Source organism: Aphelocoma coerulescens, chromosome 13 (assembly GCF_041296385.1).
Source record: "Aphelocoma coerulescens isolate FSJ_1873_10779 chromosome 13, UR_Acoe_1.0, whole genome shotgun sequence".
Lineage (NCBI taxonomy): Eukaryota > Metazoa > Chordata > Aves > Passeriformes > Corvidae > Aphelocoma > Aphelocoma coerulescens.
In genome coordinates this window covers 4,733,430-4,750,341 of record NC_091027.1, presented here as the reverse complement: position 1 = coordinate 4,750,341, position 16,912 = coordinate 4,733,430, and the positions used below count along the sequence as shown (strand labels likewise).

The following is a 16,912-nucleotide window of genomic DNA, read 5'->3' as shown; positions in this document are numbered from 1 at the left end:
ACATCTGGTTGTATTTCCATAGATAATTTTTCATACCCTTTTAAAAATAAATAGAACACCAACAGTGCAAGTGGACTGCTGAGCAAAGACGAGCTTCTTGCAGCTAAATTCCCAGCTGCTATTCCACCACTGGAAACTAAAGTACTCACAGGGCAGAGGGCTCTGGAGTGGCCTCCAGACCAGAATCCTTCTCCCTAGCTTAGTCTCCTGCAGCTTCTGAATTCAATCTGCGTCACACCCTACGATATCACACAGCATTGCTCTCACATGCCTGAGAGGAGGCTGCATTTCACTTAATGCAAAACCAATTTTTCAGTCTACTTTGGCATGAAGGGCACTAATGGAATTGAAACTGTCAGATCATTTCTCCTAGGAAGCAGAGCAGGACCTCTTTGGATCGCAGCAAATGAAATCCTCATTAGAGTCACACTGACTCTAAAGCACTGAGCCATTTGGTAAATAGGGAGTTCCATACCAGCAACATTTTCCAGTTAATGTAGGAAGAATTATGATGCAAAAGTAAGTTTACACACTGAGGGCCAAGTCACCATCTGGTTTTTTTTGCTGACAAAGCTCTGCTATAGTGTGCTGCTTGGCTGATTAACATCTGAGGGGACTCAGAATAACCTTGAAATCCAGAGAAGGACTTCCTCATCCTGTCTTTATCAAAACCCTGTTGAAGTCAGTGGAGGTTTTCCTGTTGACCTCACTGTAATCCTTATTCATAATTTAAGTGGGATCACAGTGTGGGGCACAAGCACACTTACCTATTTTTCTCCAGTTCCAAGACGAGCTCCTGGCCTTCTGCCTTGACTGTAACTTCAGCTCGGAGTGGATGCTGTGTGCAAGAGAGAGGCTGCCTGTTACTCACACATCATAGTTATGAACACACCCACAAACACAAACTGCTCCCCTGGGAATTGCAGCTGACCTTAAAGCACCCCTTGCCTTCCTCCTACTTCAGACCTGGAGTGATGGGGAAGGGAAGGGATGTGCCACGGTGGCTCCCAGCTCCAGGCACGCTGCTGCATCCCACAGCACAGCTATGCAGAGCCAGGAAGCAGTACAGGCATCTGCTGGGATGCTGCACCTGAGCTAGAGACACCTCCTGGTGTCTCAGGAGAATAATGTGCTCAGATGAGGCAGCAAATCCTGGTGCTGGAGTGCTTGGAGGTTGGATGGGAAGAGCTCCCTGCACCCCCCTCTCCTGTAGACTGTGCTCAGCATCATATCACAGGACATCCCAGCTTGCCCCAGAGGCTGAAGAGTCAAATATCTGAGCTAGTTAACCAAAGCTTCCTTTGTTGTCACAGCAGAAAGACATTTTTAGGAGCCTATTTCAGGACGAGAGGAATCGCGCCTCCTCCAGAGATTTTCACATCGTTCCTTTACTCGCAGAAAGTGCCAGTAAAAGGCAGGCAACGGGGACCCTTGGATGCCTTCAGACTCCAGCCATTGCACAGACAGTACTTCACAGCTGTTGTTGTTTTAGTCCCAGGAAACCATGACAGCAGCTTTCTAGTGTGTTCAAGCACACGCCACAGCCCTGGTTTGCAACGTGCCTGCAGCTCCGCAGCCGGACAGAGGACAGCTGCCTCCCCAGGGCCTGCTGGTTTGAACAGAATCCACCCCAGTTTCTTAGTGCAATGGCAAATGTATACACTAACCCCAACATTTAAAAAACCCAAATAATTCCAGAGACTTAAAGCACAGACTAAGATTTTGAGAGGAGCAACTAGAAGAGGCTCTGAGGTCTGCAGTTTTACCTCCCTCAAAGTAGAACCACTACGTAAAGTCAGCTTGGGATTTCCAAGTCTGAATGCTTTCTCATAAAGAAACTGGATGAACAAATTCCCCAGAAGATAAATAACTCATATTAATATAACAATGCGTTTTTTTTTCATCTGGAAGAAAAGAAAATCATGAGGGCTGGTGAAATTATTATGCCATAGAGTTTTCTAAATCAGTGTTTGAGGAGACTTAGCAGAACAGAACACTGAAAGTGAAAGAAGGCAAGGCTGGCTGAATGGGGTGTTCTGTCAGCCCAGAGATATGCTCACTTGCCATTTCATCAAATACAAATATCTCTTTTCATCAGCTCCCTGCTCATATTCTGGGTTTTGCTCATCCTCCCTTCAGTTTCCAGGACGCGGCATCAGGCCCACGCAGATGATGCAAAACAAGTTAATACATTTAGGATATACAAGAAGGGATAATTGCAAGAGGCAGAGTTCCGTTTACCGAGTCACAGGTGCTCAGTTCATCTCAGGCTAGGTCTGTTTCACTCACTAACATGAAAGCACTGGAGGTTGCCTCACCCATAGCTGAGGGTCTCCATCACCACAAAAGTCTCTTCACAAAGGTTGTGCAAATATCATTACTACTAATGTCTCCCTCCCTTCTCCTTCAGTAATCCCACTGCCTCAGAGTCCATCAATTGCTGTGTAGATGAAATATCCCAGCTGTATATAAGCTTTGCTAACACTCATTTCAGAGCCAACAGGAACTTGCCTGAAACAAACCAAGTGTGACCCCTGAGACCCAGCAAATTTGTATAAGGGGAAATGCTCTCCAGATGTATTTGCATCACTATCAATAACAGAACCAAAACTTGCAGGCAGCATTGCAAGGGCATTTTAAAAAGAATTAAGATCACGGGAGAGTCATTGTAGAGTTTTTTGTGTGTAAGAGGACACAATAGTAACTTTTAGAAAGTCTCATCGTATGGAAAAGACCCATTAATAAATTCCCAAATAACACCACTATATTCAAGAAAAATGGCATGTCTCCATAATGCTGTAGCTTCCCTTTCTTTGGTTCACAATGTAAAAACATACTCTGGAGTTCCCTTTTTTACTTAATCACACAACTGCAATTACTTCTTGATTGCAACAACACAAAGCCTGGGAAGGCTGAGCTGTGTTTTGTGTTTGATGTTGTCTGGACCTCAGTGGTTGTCAGTCTGGAGACGACTGACACATCATTCATCCATGTAACAGCAGCAGGGGTGAGATGTGCATTAACAGAGACACAGCTAAACCCACCTGAGCTGCTGGTTGGCTTTTCTTACCTCGCAAAGCCCCCTCACAGCTGGGATTCCCAGAACTAGAGAATGGTTTGGGTTGGAAGGGACCCTAAAGATCATCTTGTTCCATCCCCATGCCATTGGGCTGGAACACCTTCCAGTAGGAAAGATGGCTCCAAGCCCCATCCGACCTGGCCTTGCACACATCCAGGGATAGTGCATCCACAGCTTCTCTGGGCAACTTGTGCCAGGGCCTCACTACCCTCACAGTCAAAAATTTCTTCCAAATATCTAATTTAAACCTGTCCTTTTTCAGTTTAAAGCCATTGTCCCTTGTTCTGTCACTCCATACCCTTGTAAAATGTCCCTCTCCAGCTCTCTTGCAGCTCTTTCAGGTACTGAAAGGTGAGACAAAGTCTTTGCAGAGACTTCTCCAGGATGAACAACCCCAACTCTCTCAGTCTGTCCTCGTAGGAGAGGTGTTCCAGTTCCTGGAGCATCTTCACTGCCCAACCCTGGCCTGGCTCCAACAGGTCTATGTCCTTCCTGTGCTGGGGATCCCAGACACAGCACTGCAGGTGGGGTCTCACCTGACCAGAGTAGAGGGTCAGAATCCTCTCTCTTGACCTGCTGGTCACAGGTATTTTGATGCAGGTGGCTTTCTGGGCTTATCTCCTCCTACAGCAGATTCTTCTATCCCTAAATGCCACTGACTGCATGGCCCCGCTCCCCTTTCACAGACACCGATCAGGTAGCTACAGACCGAGGCTTTAAGGCATGGTGGAGGGCAGGGAGAATGCAGTTCCCAGAAATGCCAGCCAGCTCACACAGCCTTTCCTGCGATCTGGAGGAGCTGTGGCAGCTCCTGGCTCATCCTCGCAGCTTCGCAAACCCGAAATGCGCATCGCCAGGTGCTGTGCTACCCGCGACATCCCCCCTGCCCCGGAAAGGTAGGGCTGCAAACAAAGCAGAAACCAAGCGCTGGGCGCGACCTACCTTGGGGCTGCCGGGGCCACCCGGGGCTGCCCAGCGCGGCACCACCACCTCGGGCTGGAGCTGCACCTCAGCGGCCGCGGCTGCGGAGAACAAGAGGAGCGGCTCAGCACCCCCGGCCCCTCCGCACCCCGGCGTCAGACAGCACGAACCCGGGGCGGGAGAGGAGAGGGAGCTTTGCGCTGGTTGTGGAAAAGCAGGAGGATCCTCCATCCATCCATCCATCCATCCATCCATCCATCCATCCATCCATCCATCCATCCATCCATCCATCCATCCATCCATCCATCCATCCATCCATCCATCCCTCCCCGGGCGTTCCCGGAGCCGGAGCTCTGGCGCGGGGCTGTCGCGCAGCTCCGGCCGGGCACCCCGCGCTCATCCCGGGCACCCGGCACTCACGGGGCGGCAGCCGCAGCAGCAGCGAGAGGGCGATGCCGCAGAGCAGCCCCGGGCCCCTCATGGCTCCGGGTAGGGACCGCGATCCGCCGCCGCCGCCCTATAAACCCGCCCGGCTCCGCTTGTCCCCTCCCACCGCGGCACCGCGCCCGCCCGCAGCCCCCTCCTCTCCTTCTCCCTCCGCACACCCCGGGATGCTCCCGGTGCTCCAGCGGCTCTGCCCTTCGGCGCGGGGCTGAGCTGGGCTCTGTCCCCCTCCGGGGCAGGGGGAAAGCCTGAGCACCTCCCCGGGGCTCCCTCTGCAAAACCTCCCCTCCGGCGCCTTCGCCAGCACGGAAATCCATTGTGCGTCTAAAGCTAGGAAAAGGGACAGCGGGGGGAAGGAAGGAGCTCAAGAGGCCGAAGAGTTGCTTATTTATTTGTTTGCTATATTGATGTGCAATCTTATCATAGCTGATCCCATGGCTCCAGAGACACCCTAAATCTCTCCACTGCTGGGAAATACATTCCTCCTGGACAGCTGAAGGGATACAGGATAGATTTTTATGTGCCTGTATATAAGGACAGAAGGAAAGGACGTTCACTGCCTCTCTCCCGTTATGGTCAATGGAAGGGCTGGGCTTGAGGAAGGACTTGGGAACATCCACAGCTCGTGTTCCCAGTGCTGCCCTTCAGGGATATCCACTCGCTGCCATGAGGCCCCCAAAGGAGCATCCCTGTCTTCTCCTGCATCCTTCAGAGTTGAGCCAAGGCTTTAAGTCGACACATCATCTCTTTGCTGGATCTCTGCCCCTCAGGGAGCTGCACAACTCTGTGCCTCACCGCTGAATCAGCCCGTAGGGTCAGGGCTGCACCAGGAGAGGAGAGTCCGAGTTAGTGGGGCCACGCTGAGTTACCAGCTGCAAACACTGGGGGACTCCACGGTGCTGTAGAAGCTCCTTGCACACACTGAGCCCACAAAAAGCAACTGCCTTCCCTGTGTCAGCGTGTGACTCCCAGCCAGCTCAACTGCAGCCCCACTCAAGGCTGCAAGGGTTGACTGACATGGATTTTTATGGGGTCAGCTCCGAGTGGCAGGAAGTGCCATTACCTCTTAGCCACACTCCTCAGACAGACATTGATCTGCGTTATCCATTCTACCCTCTCCATTCATCTCTATACTTGAAGTGTCTGTGTAGGTGAACCACCAGGGAAATGAGAAATGGGGAGAATTTGCACGTGGGTAGGTTTTCAGAGTGTATCAGTAAATCAGGCTGGTAGGAAATGAATGCTCCCTTCAAAATGAAGGTTTGCCAGATAACAGTAATGATTCTGTCTCTTGTCCAGAGGATTATTTATGCTATTAAAAACTCTAATCTCTTTTGTACTGAAGGTCTTTGCTGGCTCTTGCCATGGCTGCCCAAAGGAAATGTGACTGTTCCCACTTGCAGATACCATTTTGGTTTCTATCTCACATATGTTCCCTTTGTCCCCCAGCACTTCAAACACTGAACCTCTCTCATCCTGTGAAGGTCAGTTTATTCCTGATACCAGCTTGGCAGAGGAGAGTCAGGAACTGTAGGGACACCTAGAGGGAATAATCAGGGTGAGAGAGCTATAAATGACATTTTAGCTGACCCACAGAGGTAATGAATTTTCTTGACACAACTAAATCTTGTTTCTTAGAGCAAAAAATACTGGGGCAAAATTTCAGCTCTTTTCTAATCATATGGAATATCCTGAAGGGAAATCTTGATTTTTTTCTTTCTCCTGTGAATTCCCCTACTTATTTATAGCTGCCTGTAATATAGAACAAAACAATGGCGCTATTATGCATGTCTATATTATAAATAAGTTAAAATGCAAGTCAAATTTAGACACAAATTTAGCTACTCTGCTTTCATCCTTGCATAAAATTTCTGTCTACCCAAAGGAAAAAAAACCCACTTTGATACAAACATGTATGCTCGTACTAAAGGACTGTCCCAAATCTTCTCAGTACAACAAATCTTTGCAGGGACTGCTCCATATATTTCTCTAAAGGAAGATCAGCTCAAAAAAGCAAAAAATTGAATAAAAAGAGACTTATTTTGAGCTTATTAAAATATTTAGGCCAACATCTATCTGCTTGGGATTGTTTTCAGCATTCAAGTATCATAAAAATATGTGCAATATTTGCACTTGTTATATGGTGATATTTTTATCTTTGGATCTTGGTAATATGAGAATTGATATCTCAATTTATAATCACCAGAAACTCCCTGTATAAAAATAAAATGACAGGCTGTGCAGTGATTATATATAGGTGAATCTATCTCTATATTTATGATACATCATTTACATTATTGAGACATTGCTGCATGGAAAGATTCAGGATATTTTAGCCTTATTAACAGTACTCTGGTGCTATAACGCTGCCTCTGGCACAGGATGAGTCAGATCCTGCCTGTGCCCACTTGTTCAAAAGCTCTTCCCAAAGTCAGTGGGACATTTTTCACAGAAAAAGGTCAGACTTCTGGTTATCTAAGAATTACACAGGCTCAGACTCATTTCCTCCAGGATCCAAACCGCCTGATTAAAAGTATCAGCTGGGAATTTCAAGTCTGCTCTGTTCCCTCATCTGTTACATCCCCCGTGGCCAAGGCATGGAGCAGCAGCCTCCACGCAGCACCCTTAGGCTCAGCAATGAGGTGTTTCAGCCTCCCCAGGGCAAAACTGATGACAGAGCTTTTGCAGAGGGGGTTCTGCACTTGCTCGACAATTTGCAAGATGATTTAATGCTATTGTTGTTAGCTGGAGAGCAAAAGATGATGATTCTTCCTTTAAATTCATAGTAAATCAAGAATTGGGCACAGAGAAGGAAACAGACCTGCAGAGGAAAATGCCCATTCAAGAAACAGACTTGAGCAGAGAATGACTCGGACATGTATCAGAGCTCAGTAATATTCCACTGCAATTCTCTCTTCAGAAATGGGAAAGGCTGTGGAACAAAGTGCTCTGAGAAGACTCCTGCTGACACTGAAGGAAACGTTAGCCAGAATCAAAGTCTTAGCAGGAGAAGGGAGAAGACAGTCCTGCCTAACCTCTGCATTACAGACACTCCCACTGATGAGAGAAATGTTATAAATTTGGCTGACTTGAGCAGAATGTGAAATCTCCCATTTTACAGAACATTCCTCTTGTTCAGATCATTCAAAATGATCAAAGGAGGGAGGCTGTGAATCCGTGAGGGAAACTGGAGATTTAAGAACCAACTCCTTTATCCTGAGTCCTAACACTTGAGAGCAGCTTCAGCTGACCCAGAATATTCTGTTTAGCTTTGGTTTTCCACCACCCATGTAGGGCAGCAGGGATATTTGGAAGGGCCCTGAGCAGCTGTCCTGCCAAAGAGGGAGAAGTGCTGTAAGATGATCAGGAGCTAGACAAGGGCTGGTCCCGATGTGCCGATAGCAAAAGGGTATCAAAGCACTCCCTGTGCTTCTTTTAAAGGGTGGGTCACTGCTACCACTTTCTGCTATGACTTCTGCTTCATTCCTGCAGACAAGTGAACTTGAAGGAGATTGTATGTGCTGACCCATCTTTTTAACTCTATTTCCACATGTGAAATGCTAAAATCCTCTCTGTGCTGTCTGCAAACTTCTCCAACACAACAGTGATTATACTGAAGTAGTTCATTCTTGTAAGAGAAGGGAAACAGGTATAACAGCACAAGGGCTTTTAATAACATCCAATCCATAAAACTGTCCAGTAATTTTGGAGAGGAAAGTTGTCTCTGTAAATGGATAGCCACAGGCAGTGATGCAGGGAGGCACCGCATGTCTTTAGACTTTTACAGCAGCAGGTAGAAAACAAACTTTGTGCAGAAAATCTGCACCTGTTTTTCAAGCTGAGAAGGATGTAAGCTGCTTTTTAGTTTAGATTAAGGTAAACAGTAAGGAAGAAAATAATTCTAAGCAAGTAGAACATGTCCCTCACGTCCCAATTACCTTCTGCACTGCCATGAAGGCTTGCAGGAGGGCACACAGTCACCAAGGGACTGGCCATGCCTGTGCTGGCCTAGACTGGCCACTTCACACTGCCAGAGGAAAGCAACAGCACAGATACTTGGCACTTCAGGAATCTGTATTTAGGAGAAGTTTGTAGGTGAGCTGAAAACGACCTAGAAAGGGGAACTAAAAACCTCTTCTATCACATTTTCCCAGTTACAGGGCTGCCAGACGTGCTGAGGGATGATGCAGAGGAAACCAGGTTTGAGTGGGTTGTTTGTGTAACTTTCACTTCTGTTGTAGACAAGACAGGAGAGCCTTCAAGAGAGCTCAGCTGAGGGCTGGCTCCAGTGACACAGACCTGCAGACACAGATCCCTAACAACCAGTCCAGGACATCAGCTCTAGCTGGGAGGGAAGAAGGGATCACACTTACATGTAGCTTCCCGTTAGCATGTACAGGATGTGTTAAACCAGTCCTCTCTTCCTCTGGGCTTAGCAGAATTTAACAGAACAGTTGCGTACCATTCTAGATTCTGGTGCATTGAATCATGTCTGATGTCTTATGCCACAGGGTATAAAAAAAAAGATGGGAGAAGAGGGAAGTTAGATCTAGAGAACGATCCCACAAACAGCTGTTTTATACCCCAAAACAGACTTGTGGAGGAATTAGTACATTTGGCCACATGCATTCCTGCAGGCCAGATCAGCTTTCAGTGAGAATTTAGAAAGGAAAAGGCATTTTCTACTATTTATAAGACTTTCCTCTTATCCAAACAGCTCATCAGACTCTTCAAAATGACCTGTGCAACTTACTAAAGCTAGCTGGGTTTCCCATTGAACACACTGACTGAAAAGGTGGTGTTGAGGAAAACATTTATTTCCCATTGTATAATACTTCTCTGGATTATAATATGTTTTAAAAATTACAATACTTGAAAAAACTTTACTTCCTCTTCCTCATCACTGTCAGTTACATTGACAATGTAAGTGCTGGAGGGAGTAGATGGGGGGGATGGCAAAACCTCCTCTACCACTTCCACGTCCAGCTGTGGCAGGGGGCTCAGAACTCGCTCCTCACTGCAGATGCTCTGACTGGACACAATTTCGGGGCTCCCACAGATGTGCTGGTTCTCACACAGCCTCTCTTCTGAGTATGGCCTGAAATGATAGTCTTCATCCAGAGGGGAAAGTATCACCTCCTGCCTCTGGTTCCTCTCTTCATAAAAGCCAAAGCACTGAGGCACTGAGCTGGAGAAATTCCCGTAGGCAAACGGAGCTCTGAGTGGGAATGTGCTGCAAGGAAAGATTCAAAGCTGGCTTTCAGAAATGTGGGGCTGCACAGTGACACTGATGTTCTATGCTACTCAGCTTATCCTGTTTTTTAAAACATACAAACTTTAAAACCATGCCTAATTTCAGCACTAGGGCCATAACAAGAGTCATTCAGATTCCATTTCTGTGCATAAGCATTTCTTCAACCTCATATACACATAAGGTTGCTCTGAGAACAAACATAATTTATCAATTATGTATTTATCAATCAAATAATACCATGCATAAACCAGCATGCAGTGAGTTAATCAACATACTCAGATTAATAAAACAAAGCATCAAAAGTTAGCTTGTCTAATTTCTGCATGCCAAAATTTGTGACAGACCTGGGGTAAAAAGCTCTTATTTATAATTTTTAGTGAGCTCTTTCATCTGTTACACTGTTATCAAACAGGACAGAGAATTCTTGTGCCCAACATGTGGTTGTCAATGTTAATATTTAAAGAACAGACAGTAATAAATTCTTAAAAAGTAACCACATAGTAAATTGCAGGAAGTTACTATGTCAAATGGAACCGTATTCCTCCAGTGGCAGATGCCTGAATTTTCATTCTGATGCAGAATGACACAGGGATTGTAACTTACAGTGTTTTAGAGAAATTCACTACATTGTGAAGAAAACAAAATATGTGAAGAAGTAATCGAGCTCTACAGTGCAGACATTGTAAAGACATTGATACAATATCTACTGATGTTTTGATGGGACTATTCATCATTCCAATCTAGTATTTAAATCTTTAGTGCATACATCTGCACTTTCAGTTCAGAAATCATGACTCCAGTATGCAAGAAATGAGTTTATAGAACAGACAACTTATAAATCATTGTATTAGAATGACCCTGCCATTAAGAAAGCTGCCAGCCTTCAGAAGTCCATTAATGTGTGAAATCAGAACAATCTTTTATGCTGCAAGAACACTCTTCTCTCTCAGAGGCCTCACAAAACTGTCTCCTTTCAGACACCAAGGGCTGAGCAAAGATCATTTTTAGCAATTTTGGGAATATGTGTCCTGTGTTTCTTTAAAGGACCCCAAAACCAGAAACATCTTGTATTGCACTTACCAGCTCCTGAAGTTCTTCTGAGTTTGATGGGTCATCATTAGCCCTAATTAAAGACCAGGTGGTCTTACTGCTAAAGGAACATACTGGTTGTTGCTACTAGTGAGAATGAGCAGTGTACAAACAGGCAAACTTCAAGTCTAATAATCATAATAATTTGTTAGGTTTGCTACTGCGCAGTCATGAAAGAAAAGTGATGCCCTATAAAGAATAAGCATCAGATGTCTTGTGTTTGAGCTGCCCACCTGCACCAGGGCACTGGTGCTTTCTGTGCTTGCTCAGCTCAGCAGATGTCCTACGGGACACTACATGTGTTAGCTTGGAAATTCTTCTATTAGGGGATGTCTGATTGACTGTTCAGAGACTGAAAAGGAAGAACTAGGAATTACTACTTACACAAGAATTCTGCAGGCACCTCCCACCAGGCTGGGTTTCAGAAATATTAGCACTTATGGCAATCATAGTGTACCCAGGAGACATCTCCAGGGCAGACCTACTTTAATTCTATCTGACCATTTTCAAAATATATTTACATTATCTCTACCTAACGCTCTTCTGCCTAAATCAACTGCACTTAAGACCCATAAACTGGAAAGAAGATACTTGTGTTTTCCATGGCCTTAGGAGTGCCAATTACTGCAATAGTTCTATGGAGCCTTCAGTAACTGGGCACATATTACGAGCAGGCTGAGGCCAGGGCGTCCCACCACACAGCAGCTACAGGAAGGTAAGAGCTCCTTTCCCTCTGAAAGCTCCATCTGCTTTCTGCAAGTCAAAAGACTCTCTGCCTTTCAGCATTTTTTCTTACTGGTATTGAAATGGTTTCATTACCTTGAGGGGCAACAGCGAGGTCCAGGTATAAAGGAAGAGTGGCAAAATGGATACTGAGGAGTTCCTCCAAACAAACTGGCTGGTTGTCCAATGGGAGCAGACACATAGGCAGGGGAGGGAATAAAAGGGGTAGCTTGAGGAAGAGCTATGCCTCTAGGAAAAACAGAAATCCCTGGGATCTCACTGTTAGTGACAGAAAACCTGCCACTAGTGGTGCTGATGTTACTTGGGTTTCTGCTGCTGAAGCTCTCAGCGAAAACGGGTGCAGGTCTCTTCAGGGAGAAATTGAGCCCAGGTGATACAAAAGCTTCTGTCTGAGCAGGTTCAGCAAAGTGCTGTGATGAAACTACAGGGTGCAGGGACAGAGTTGGAACTGCAACAGCCACTGATGTGGTGCTTGCAGCCGTGGTCTGGAAAAGGGTCATGGGCCGAGTGTGTTGAATGGAAGAAGCTGGCAGACGGATGGCAGGAGACTCACCTTCGGGAAACAAAACAGTCATTTATCAGACATGAGTACAGAGTTCTGATAAACAGCAGCAGAGCAAACCACAGCATTTCTGAGCAGACACAGAACATTTCTTCACAAACTTTCCTGGCAACTCATGTCATACATCTAATGTGTTTTGACAAATGGGTTGGAGCCCACACATTAAAGCTTCCTTCCATAGAAACCCAGGGGCAAAAGGAAGTGGCTAATGAGTTGTGGCTATGGGTCTGGTGAGGCTATGTCTTGTCCTATTAAGGCCCCATAAGGGTTGGAGTGTGCCTTCAGCTCAGAAGACCTCACAAGTCTACTGAGTTGGAGTGAGCCAAATTTAAAACAAATCTTTGTGCTGAGGAGTCTAAAACACCCTGATCTCCAATATGGTTCCTTATTTCACCAGTGAATGTACGACTAGACAATTTCACTTTGAAATGTTTTGCAGAGCACCAACTTCAATGTACACTTTCAAACCACACCTCGTCAACAGGGCTGCCTTTATAGGGAAAGGTTTCAAAACACATTGCATAAAAGTTTTCAAACATCACTAACTCAGAACTTCACCAGAACAAAGCTGAGTGTTCTTTTGTTTTAATATCTCCAAGTATTACCACACAACATAATCAGGCATTTCATTTTCTTGTCTCATTGCAAAGAAAGCAGCCCTTGTCAGGATGCTTAAAGAAGAAAATGCCATTGCCTGGATCTGAGCTGTCTGCTGTTGAAATCCACTATCTATGCACTGACAGAGCCTGAGCTCTTTCTCTCAGGCATATGCAGATCAGCTCTTACACTGGACTGAGGGTTCTCACACTACACTCTATTTCACTGCCAGTGTGGAGTTCTTGTAAAAACAAAGATCCTTCCAGGGTATCTGTGAGGTGGAGACCAAACAAGGGAAAGAAGCAGCTGTAGCCTAACAGCTTAAGTAGCACGGAAGTGTTGGGTAGTAGCCACAGCTTCTCCGGGCAACCAGTGGCAGGGCCTCCCCACCCTCACAGCAAAGTTTCCTCCCAATATCTACTCTAAGCCTACTCTCAGTTTGAAGCCATTTCCCCTTGCCCTGTCATTACAAGCTCTCGTAAATACAAACTCTTACTGGAATAGGTAAATTCTGAATTTTTTAAATAATTCACTATAGAAAACTCACAGACTGGACGTGCAATACTGTTCTTAACGTTGGAGTTGACAAAAGAGTAAGTAGGTGATGAGAAGGGAAGGGTGCCAGCTGGATTTGTAGTGATGGTACTCTGGGAAGTGCCCGAAAATGCAGCCGAGCCAGGTGGTGGAGAACACTTCTTTTTGTTCGGCTGATAAACCCAACCTGTCAGAGATGAAAAAAAAAGCAGACATCCAATATTTTCGATGGTTTCACTGTTTATCTAAAGCTGTTATCTGTAATTCTGAAGGATTTGATAATACAAGTCCAAAACCTGCTCCTGTAGGGAATGGCAATGCTCCATTTGTTTTGGTGAGCTGGAAATGGGGAATTTTACTGGAGATGGAAATGAAATAGAAATATTTGGGCATTGTTGAGATGTTACCAAGTAGTGCCTGCTTGGGAGACAAAGAAATACTGAAGAGTGGGGAGTGATGTGGCCCAGCTGAGGAAAGCACATTAAGGAGAACATGACACTGGTACTGTGGGCTTTCAGTGTGGAACAAAACCACTGCTATTCAAAATGTGGATCTTTCCTCATTGTTTCCTCAACCCCTTAAGTCTCACATACATCTGCAGGTTACAAGATGTAACAGAAACTATAACCCACTAGGAACCCTGCATAGATTTTGGGAGAGTACGTTTGCCTTTGCCTGACAACATTAACCAAACACTTATAGACATATGAATAAATGTATTATGAATTTACACTGAGCTGCTTGGTTTCTTACATGGGTTAACTCTTAATGCAACCTTAAACACCTTATTTTTTTTTTTTTTAAAGATGCAAGGAGAGAGGGAGAGTGATGCTCTTTTCCTTGTTTATGACAGATTAGACAGGACCATGAACGAGCAGCATTATGACAACAGAGAGAGAAAGGATCACAACACCTGGTATCTCAACAGCTTTTTAAAAGTGTTCAAAGTACTTATGCTCCTTTATCTTCTGGATAGATGAATTTGTTAAGGGTACAAATTTTAACACTTGACAAAAGGCTGAGAAACAACATTTTCCACACCATTATTTGGAAACCTCAAGCCTACACGTTGAAGAATCCCACAGAATACAATGCTGTTTGTGCTTCCTGTGACATTTCCCTTTCCTGCTTTTAAGGAATGGATGCATATGTCACCACAGGCCACCTGGGCAGCTCTTTCTGGAGCAAGGAAACTGATGCAGCAGGCCATGTTCACAACAAACTCGCTCTCTGGCCATTAGACTACTAAAGCATTCAGAAGAACTGCTGTAGCTGTGGTGGTCTAAGCACCATCATTTTGACTGCTTTAAAAAATTCATACAGTTTCAAGCACACAGAAGGATTGTGTATTGCTTGTAATATTTGTGATTTTTTTTTCTATCTCCATTACATGCTATAATGCAAGAGATTGGTTTTCCAAAAAAGCCCTGCACTTCCAAAGCATTCAGGTAAATAAACAAGATGTTTACCAGGAAATTCCTCCCTGTGCCTCAGTTTTATTTTGTTAGCTTCCTCGTAATACGGCTGCTTCTGCTCTTCAGTGAGTTTGCTCCACTCCAGGCCGAGCTGAACACTGATCTCTGCATTGTTGGCACCTGGGTTGGCTTTGGCCACAGCAGCCCTGTGGATCCGGGCCCACACCATGAATGCATTCATTGGACGCTTCACACGGCCACTTTTGGTCTTGCTGAATGGAGTGTCCGGCATCCCTGTGCAACAAGGCAAGGAAAGATCATCATCTTCCAGGGAATACAGCAGGTCACACTCAACATCACATCCAGAGGATGTTTGGCAACAGCACCACTGGAGCTTTGGAACAGATAAAACTCAGAGCATATTTGGAGAGCAGCTCCTACAAAATAATTAAAGCTGAGTATCCTCCACTGCCCTTTGCTGAGTCACTGCACAAGGAATCAGTTACCTGGCTTTCGTTACGTATAATTAAAAAAAAAAAAAAAAAAAAAAGGAACAGGGACTGCTACCACACTAGTTTGGATTTCAGTTGGCTTGTTTTCTTAGGAATTTATAAAGTAAACGTTGTACAGCACAGACCACACCACAGCAAATGTGTTATCACCACCAGAACTATGTATCCAAAGCCCTGAGGATGCAGGGACTAGGACTAAGGATGCTAGGGCTGTTTAGTCCCACACCTGTGCAGTCCCTGCCTTCTCAAGTGAGGTTGTCACTGTTTTGGGTTTCTGCTTGGGTTTTTTTGTGTTGGGTGGTTTTTTTTTTCTTTTTTTTTATTTTTTGGATTTGGACACTCATTTTGTTGGAGGAACCTGTGTTCCCAAATGACTGTTACATGATACCTGGCTTTGGCTCTTTGTAAACACCGGCTGCATTTTAATTGAGTTGGCAACATGATGAATCTCCAGGCCCCTTAAAACTAATCCCTGAGCAAGCAATTTCCTCTCTGGAAAAGGTTTAGAAATTAACTTTTTCACATAAAGGGGAAAACTCTTTAAGACCTTACTGAAGTAATTAATTTTGAAAGTCTAGATATTAAAAAAAAAAGGCTTCTAATCCAGATGTTTCAAAATACTCTTCATTTAACATCCAGATTTTCTCAGAGAGGTGTATGAGTACTTTGTAGCTTTAAAAATCAAGCACATTCCTGACCTTAAAACTGCAATCACAACTCAGTGTAATTCTGAACGCTGTCCTAAGGGGTTTCATGCAGATAAGGCACAAGGTGACAAAACTGCATTGACTGTAACAAACCACTACAGAACTCTGTGCTCCCGTGCTTTTGTGTCTTATGCTGTGCAAGAGAGTCATGCTAAACCCAGCCTATGCAAAGGGATGGCTCTCAAACACGACCTTTCCACTTGTGTTCTCCTGCCTGATAACCTGTCACCTGTGTGTCACCTTGCAAGCTCTCTGACCATAATACCTGAATCCGAGGGCAGGACTGTGAGGGGAACGTTTTGTGTTTCAATCTTTGGACGCTGCAGTAGAGGCTGCAACTGAACTGGCACTTGTTTTACCGGCACTGGAGTCACAGGCACCAGCTGCGAGGGCAGAGGGCCTTGGAGCTGTACGTGGGACCTGGAAGGCAAGGACTGAAACAAGACCGGGATATTCTGATCTTGAGGAGGGTCTCCAAACTCGCATAGGGATCCAGCCGGGGCATCGCTCTTCTCCACCTTCAGTGGGCGGGCCTCAAAGGCCACGATGGGTCGGTCCGTTTGGACAGCAGCTCTTCTCCAGGCCTTATTCCCACTTTGCTCCAGGACCTTCTCCTCGTTCTGGCGGTCACCGCTGCCCCCTTCATGGTCCCTTTCTCTCCTGATGACACCCCGGGCCTCCTTCTCAACCGCCGCCGGAGCCGAGATGCACTTGCTCTTCTTCGCTGCTCCTTCGCTGTGCCCGGGCCGGCTCGGATGCTCCTGCACTTGGACGCGTAGCCCTCCGAGGGGGCCCACGACCTCCCTGTGCCTGGGGGGCGACGCGGGGCTCGCCCGGGCGCGGAAGCGGCAGTGCCGGACCCTGCGCTCCATCGCTCCGCTGCCGCTGCTCGGCCGCCGCCACCGTTGCGCCAACGCTCCCCGCGGCCCCGCGCCGCCGGCGCGCACCGCACCCGCATCCCGCACCAGCCGCGGAGCGCGCACCGAGCCCCAGCCCCGCGGGCTCGGCCGCGCTGTCCCCCCGTCCCGCGCCCACCGGTGCGGCCGCCCCGGCC

General features: G+C 46.2%; 2 protein-coding genes across 4 annotated transcripts in view; both read right to left on the bottom strand.

Moving 5' to 3' along the window:
* ADAM19 (ADAM metallopeptidase domain 19) overlaps window positions 1–4,481 on the bottom strand; it is a 32,415-nt gene extending 27,934 nt beyond the window's left edge. For both annotated transcript variants that reach the window (XM_069028638.1, XM_069028639.1), the window contains exons 1-3: window positions 4,421–4,481; window positions 4,022–4,101; window positions 768–838 (exon numbers count right to left, since the gene is read on the bottom strand). In XM_069028638.1, the coding sequence (XP_068884739.1) occupies window positions 768–838; window positions 4,022–4,101; window positions 4,421–4,481 (212 nt within the window). The remainder of the gene's footprint in view (window positions 1–767; window positions 839–4,021; window positions 4,102–4,420) is intronic.
* Window positions 4,482–9,269: 4,788 nt separating this feature from the next.
* Window positions 9,270–16,813, bottom strand: SOX30 (SRY-box transcription factor 30). Of its 2 annotated transcripts, XM_069028770.1 has the most exons (6): window positions 16,377–16,813; window positions 16,124–16,292; window positions 14,694–14,933; window positions 13,238–13,411; window positions 11,607–12,084; window positions 9,270–9,677 (listed from the first exon to the last, which is right to left on the bottom strand). In XM_069028770.1, the coding sequence occupies exons 1-6, from the start codon at window positions 16,728–16,730 to the stop codon at window positions 9,308–9,310; spliced, it is 1,785 nt and encodes a 594-aa protein (XP_068884871.1). In that variant the 5' UTR covers window positions 16,731–16,813; the 3' UTR covers window positions 9,270–9,307. The 2 variants fall into 2 exon arrangements, with proteins under 2 accessions (XP_068884871.1, XP_068884870.1); XM_069028769.1 differs by having other exon boundaries at window positions 16,124–16,813.
* Window positions 16,814–16,912: the final 99 nt, after the last annotated feature.

Coding starts and splice junctions, on each gene's coding strand:
- SOX30 (XM_069028769.1), bottom strand. CDS start 16,730: ATGGAGCGCAGGGTCCGGCACTGCCGCTTCCGCGCCCGGGCGAGCCCC. Junction 13,412..14,693: donor GCACAGGGAGGAATTTCCTG/GTAAACATCTTG, acceptor CATCTCTGACAG/GTTGGGTTTATCAGCCGAAC. Junction 12,085..13,237: donor CAGTATTGCACGTCCAGTCT/GTGAGTTTTCTA, acceptor TGTTTCCCGAAG/GTGAGTCTCCTGCCATCCGT.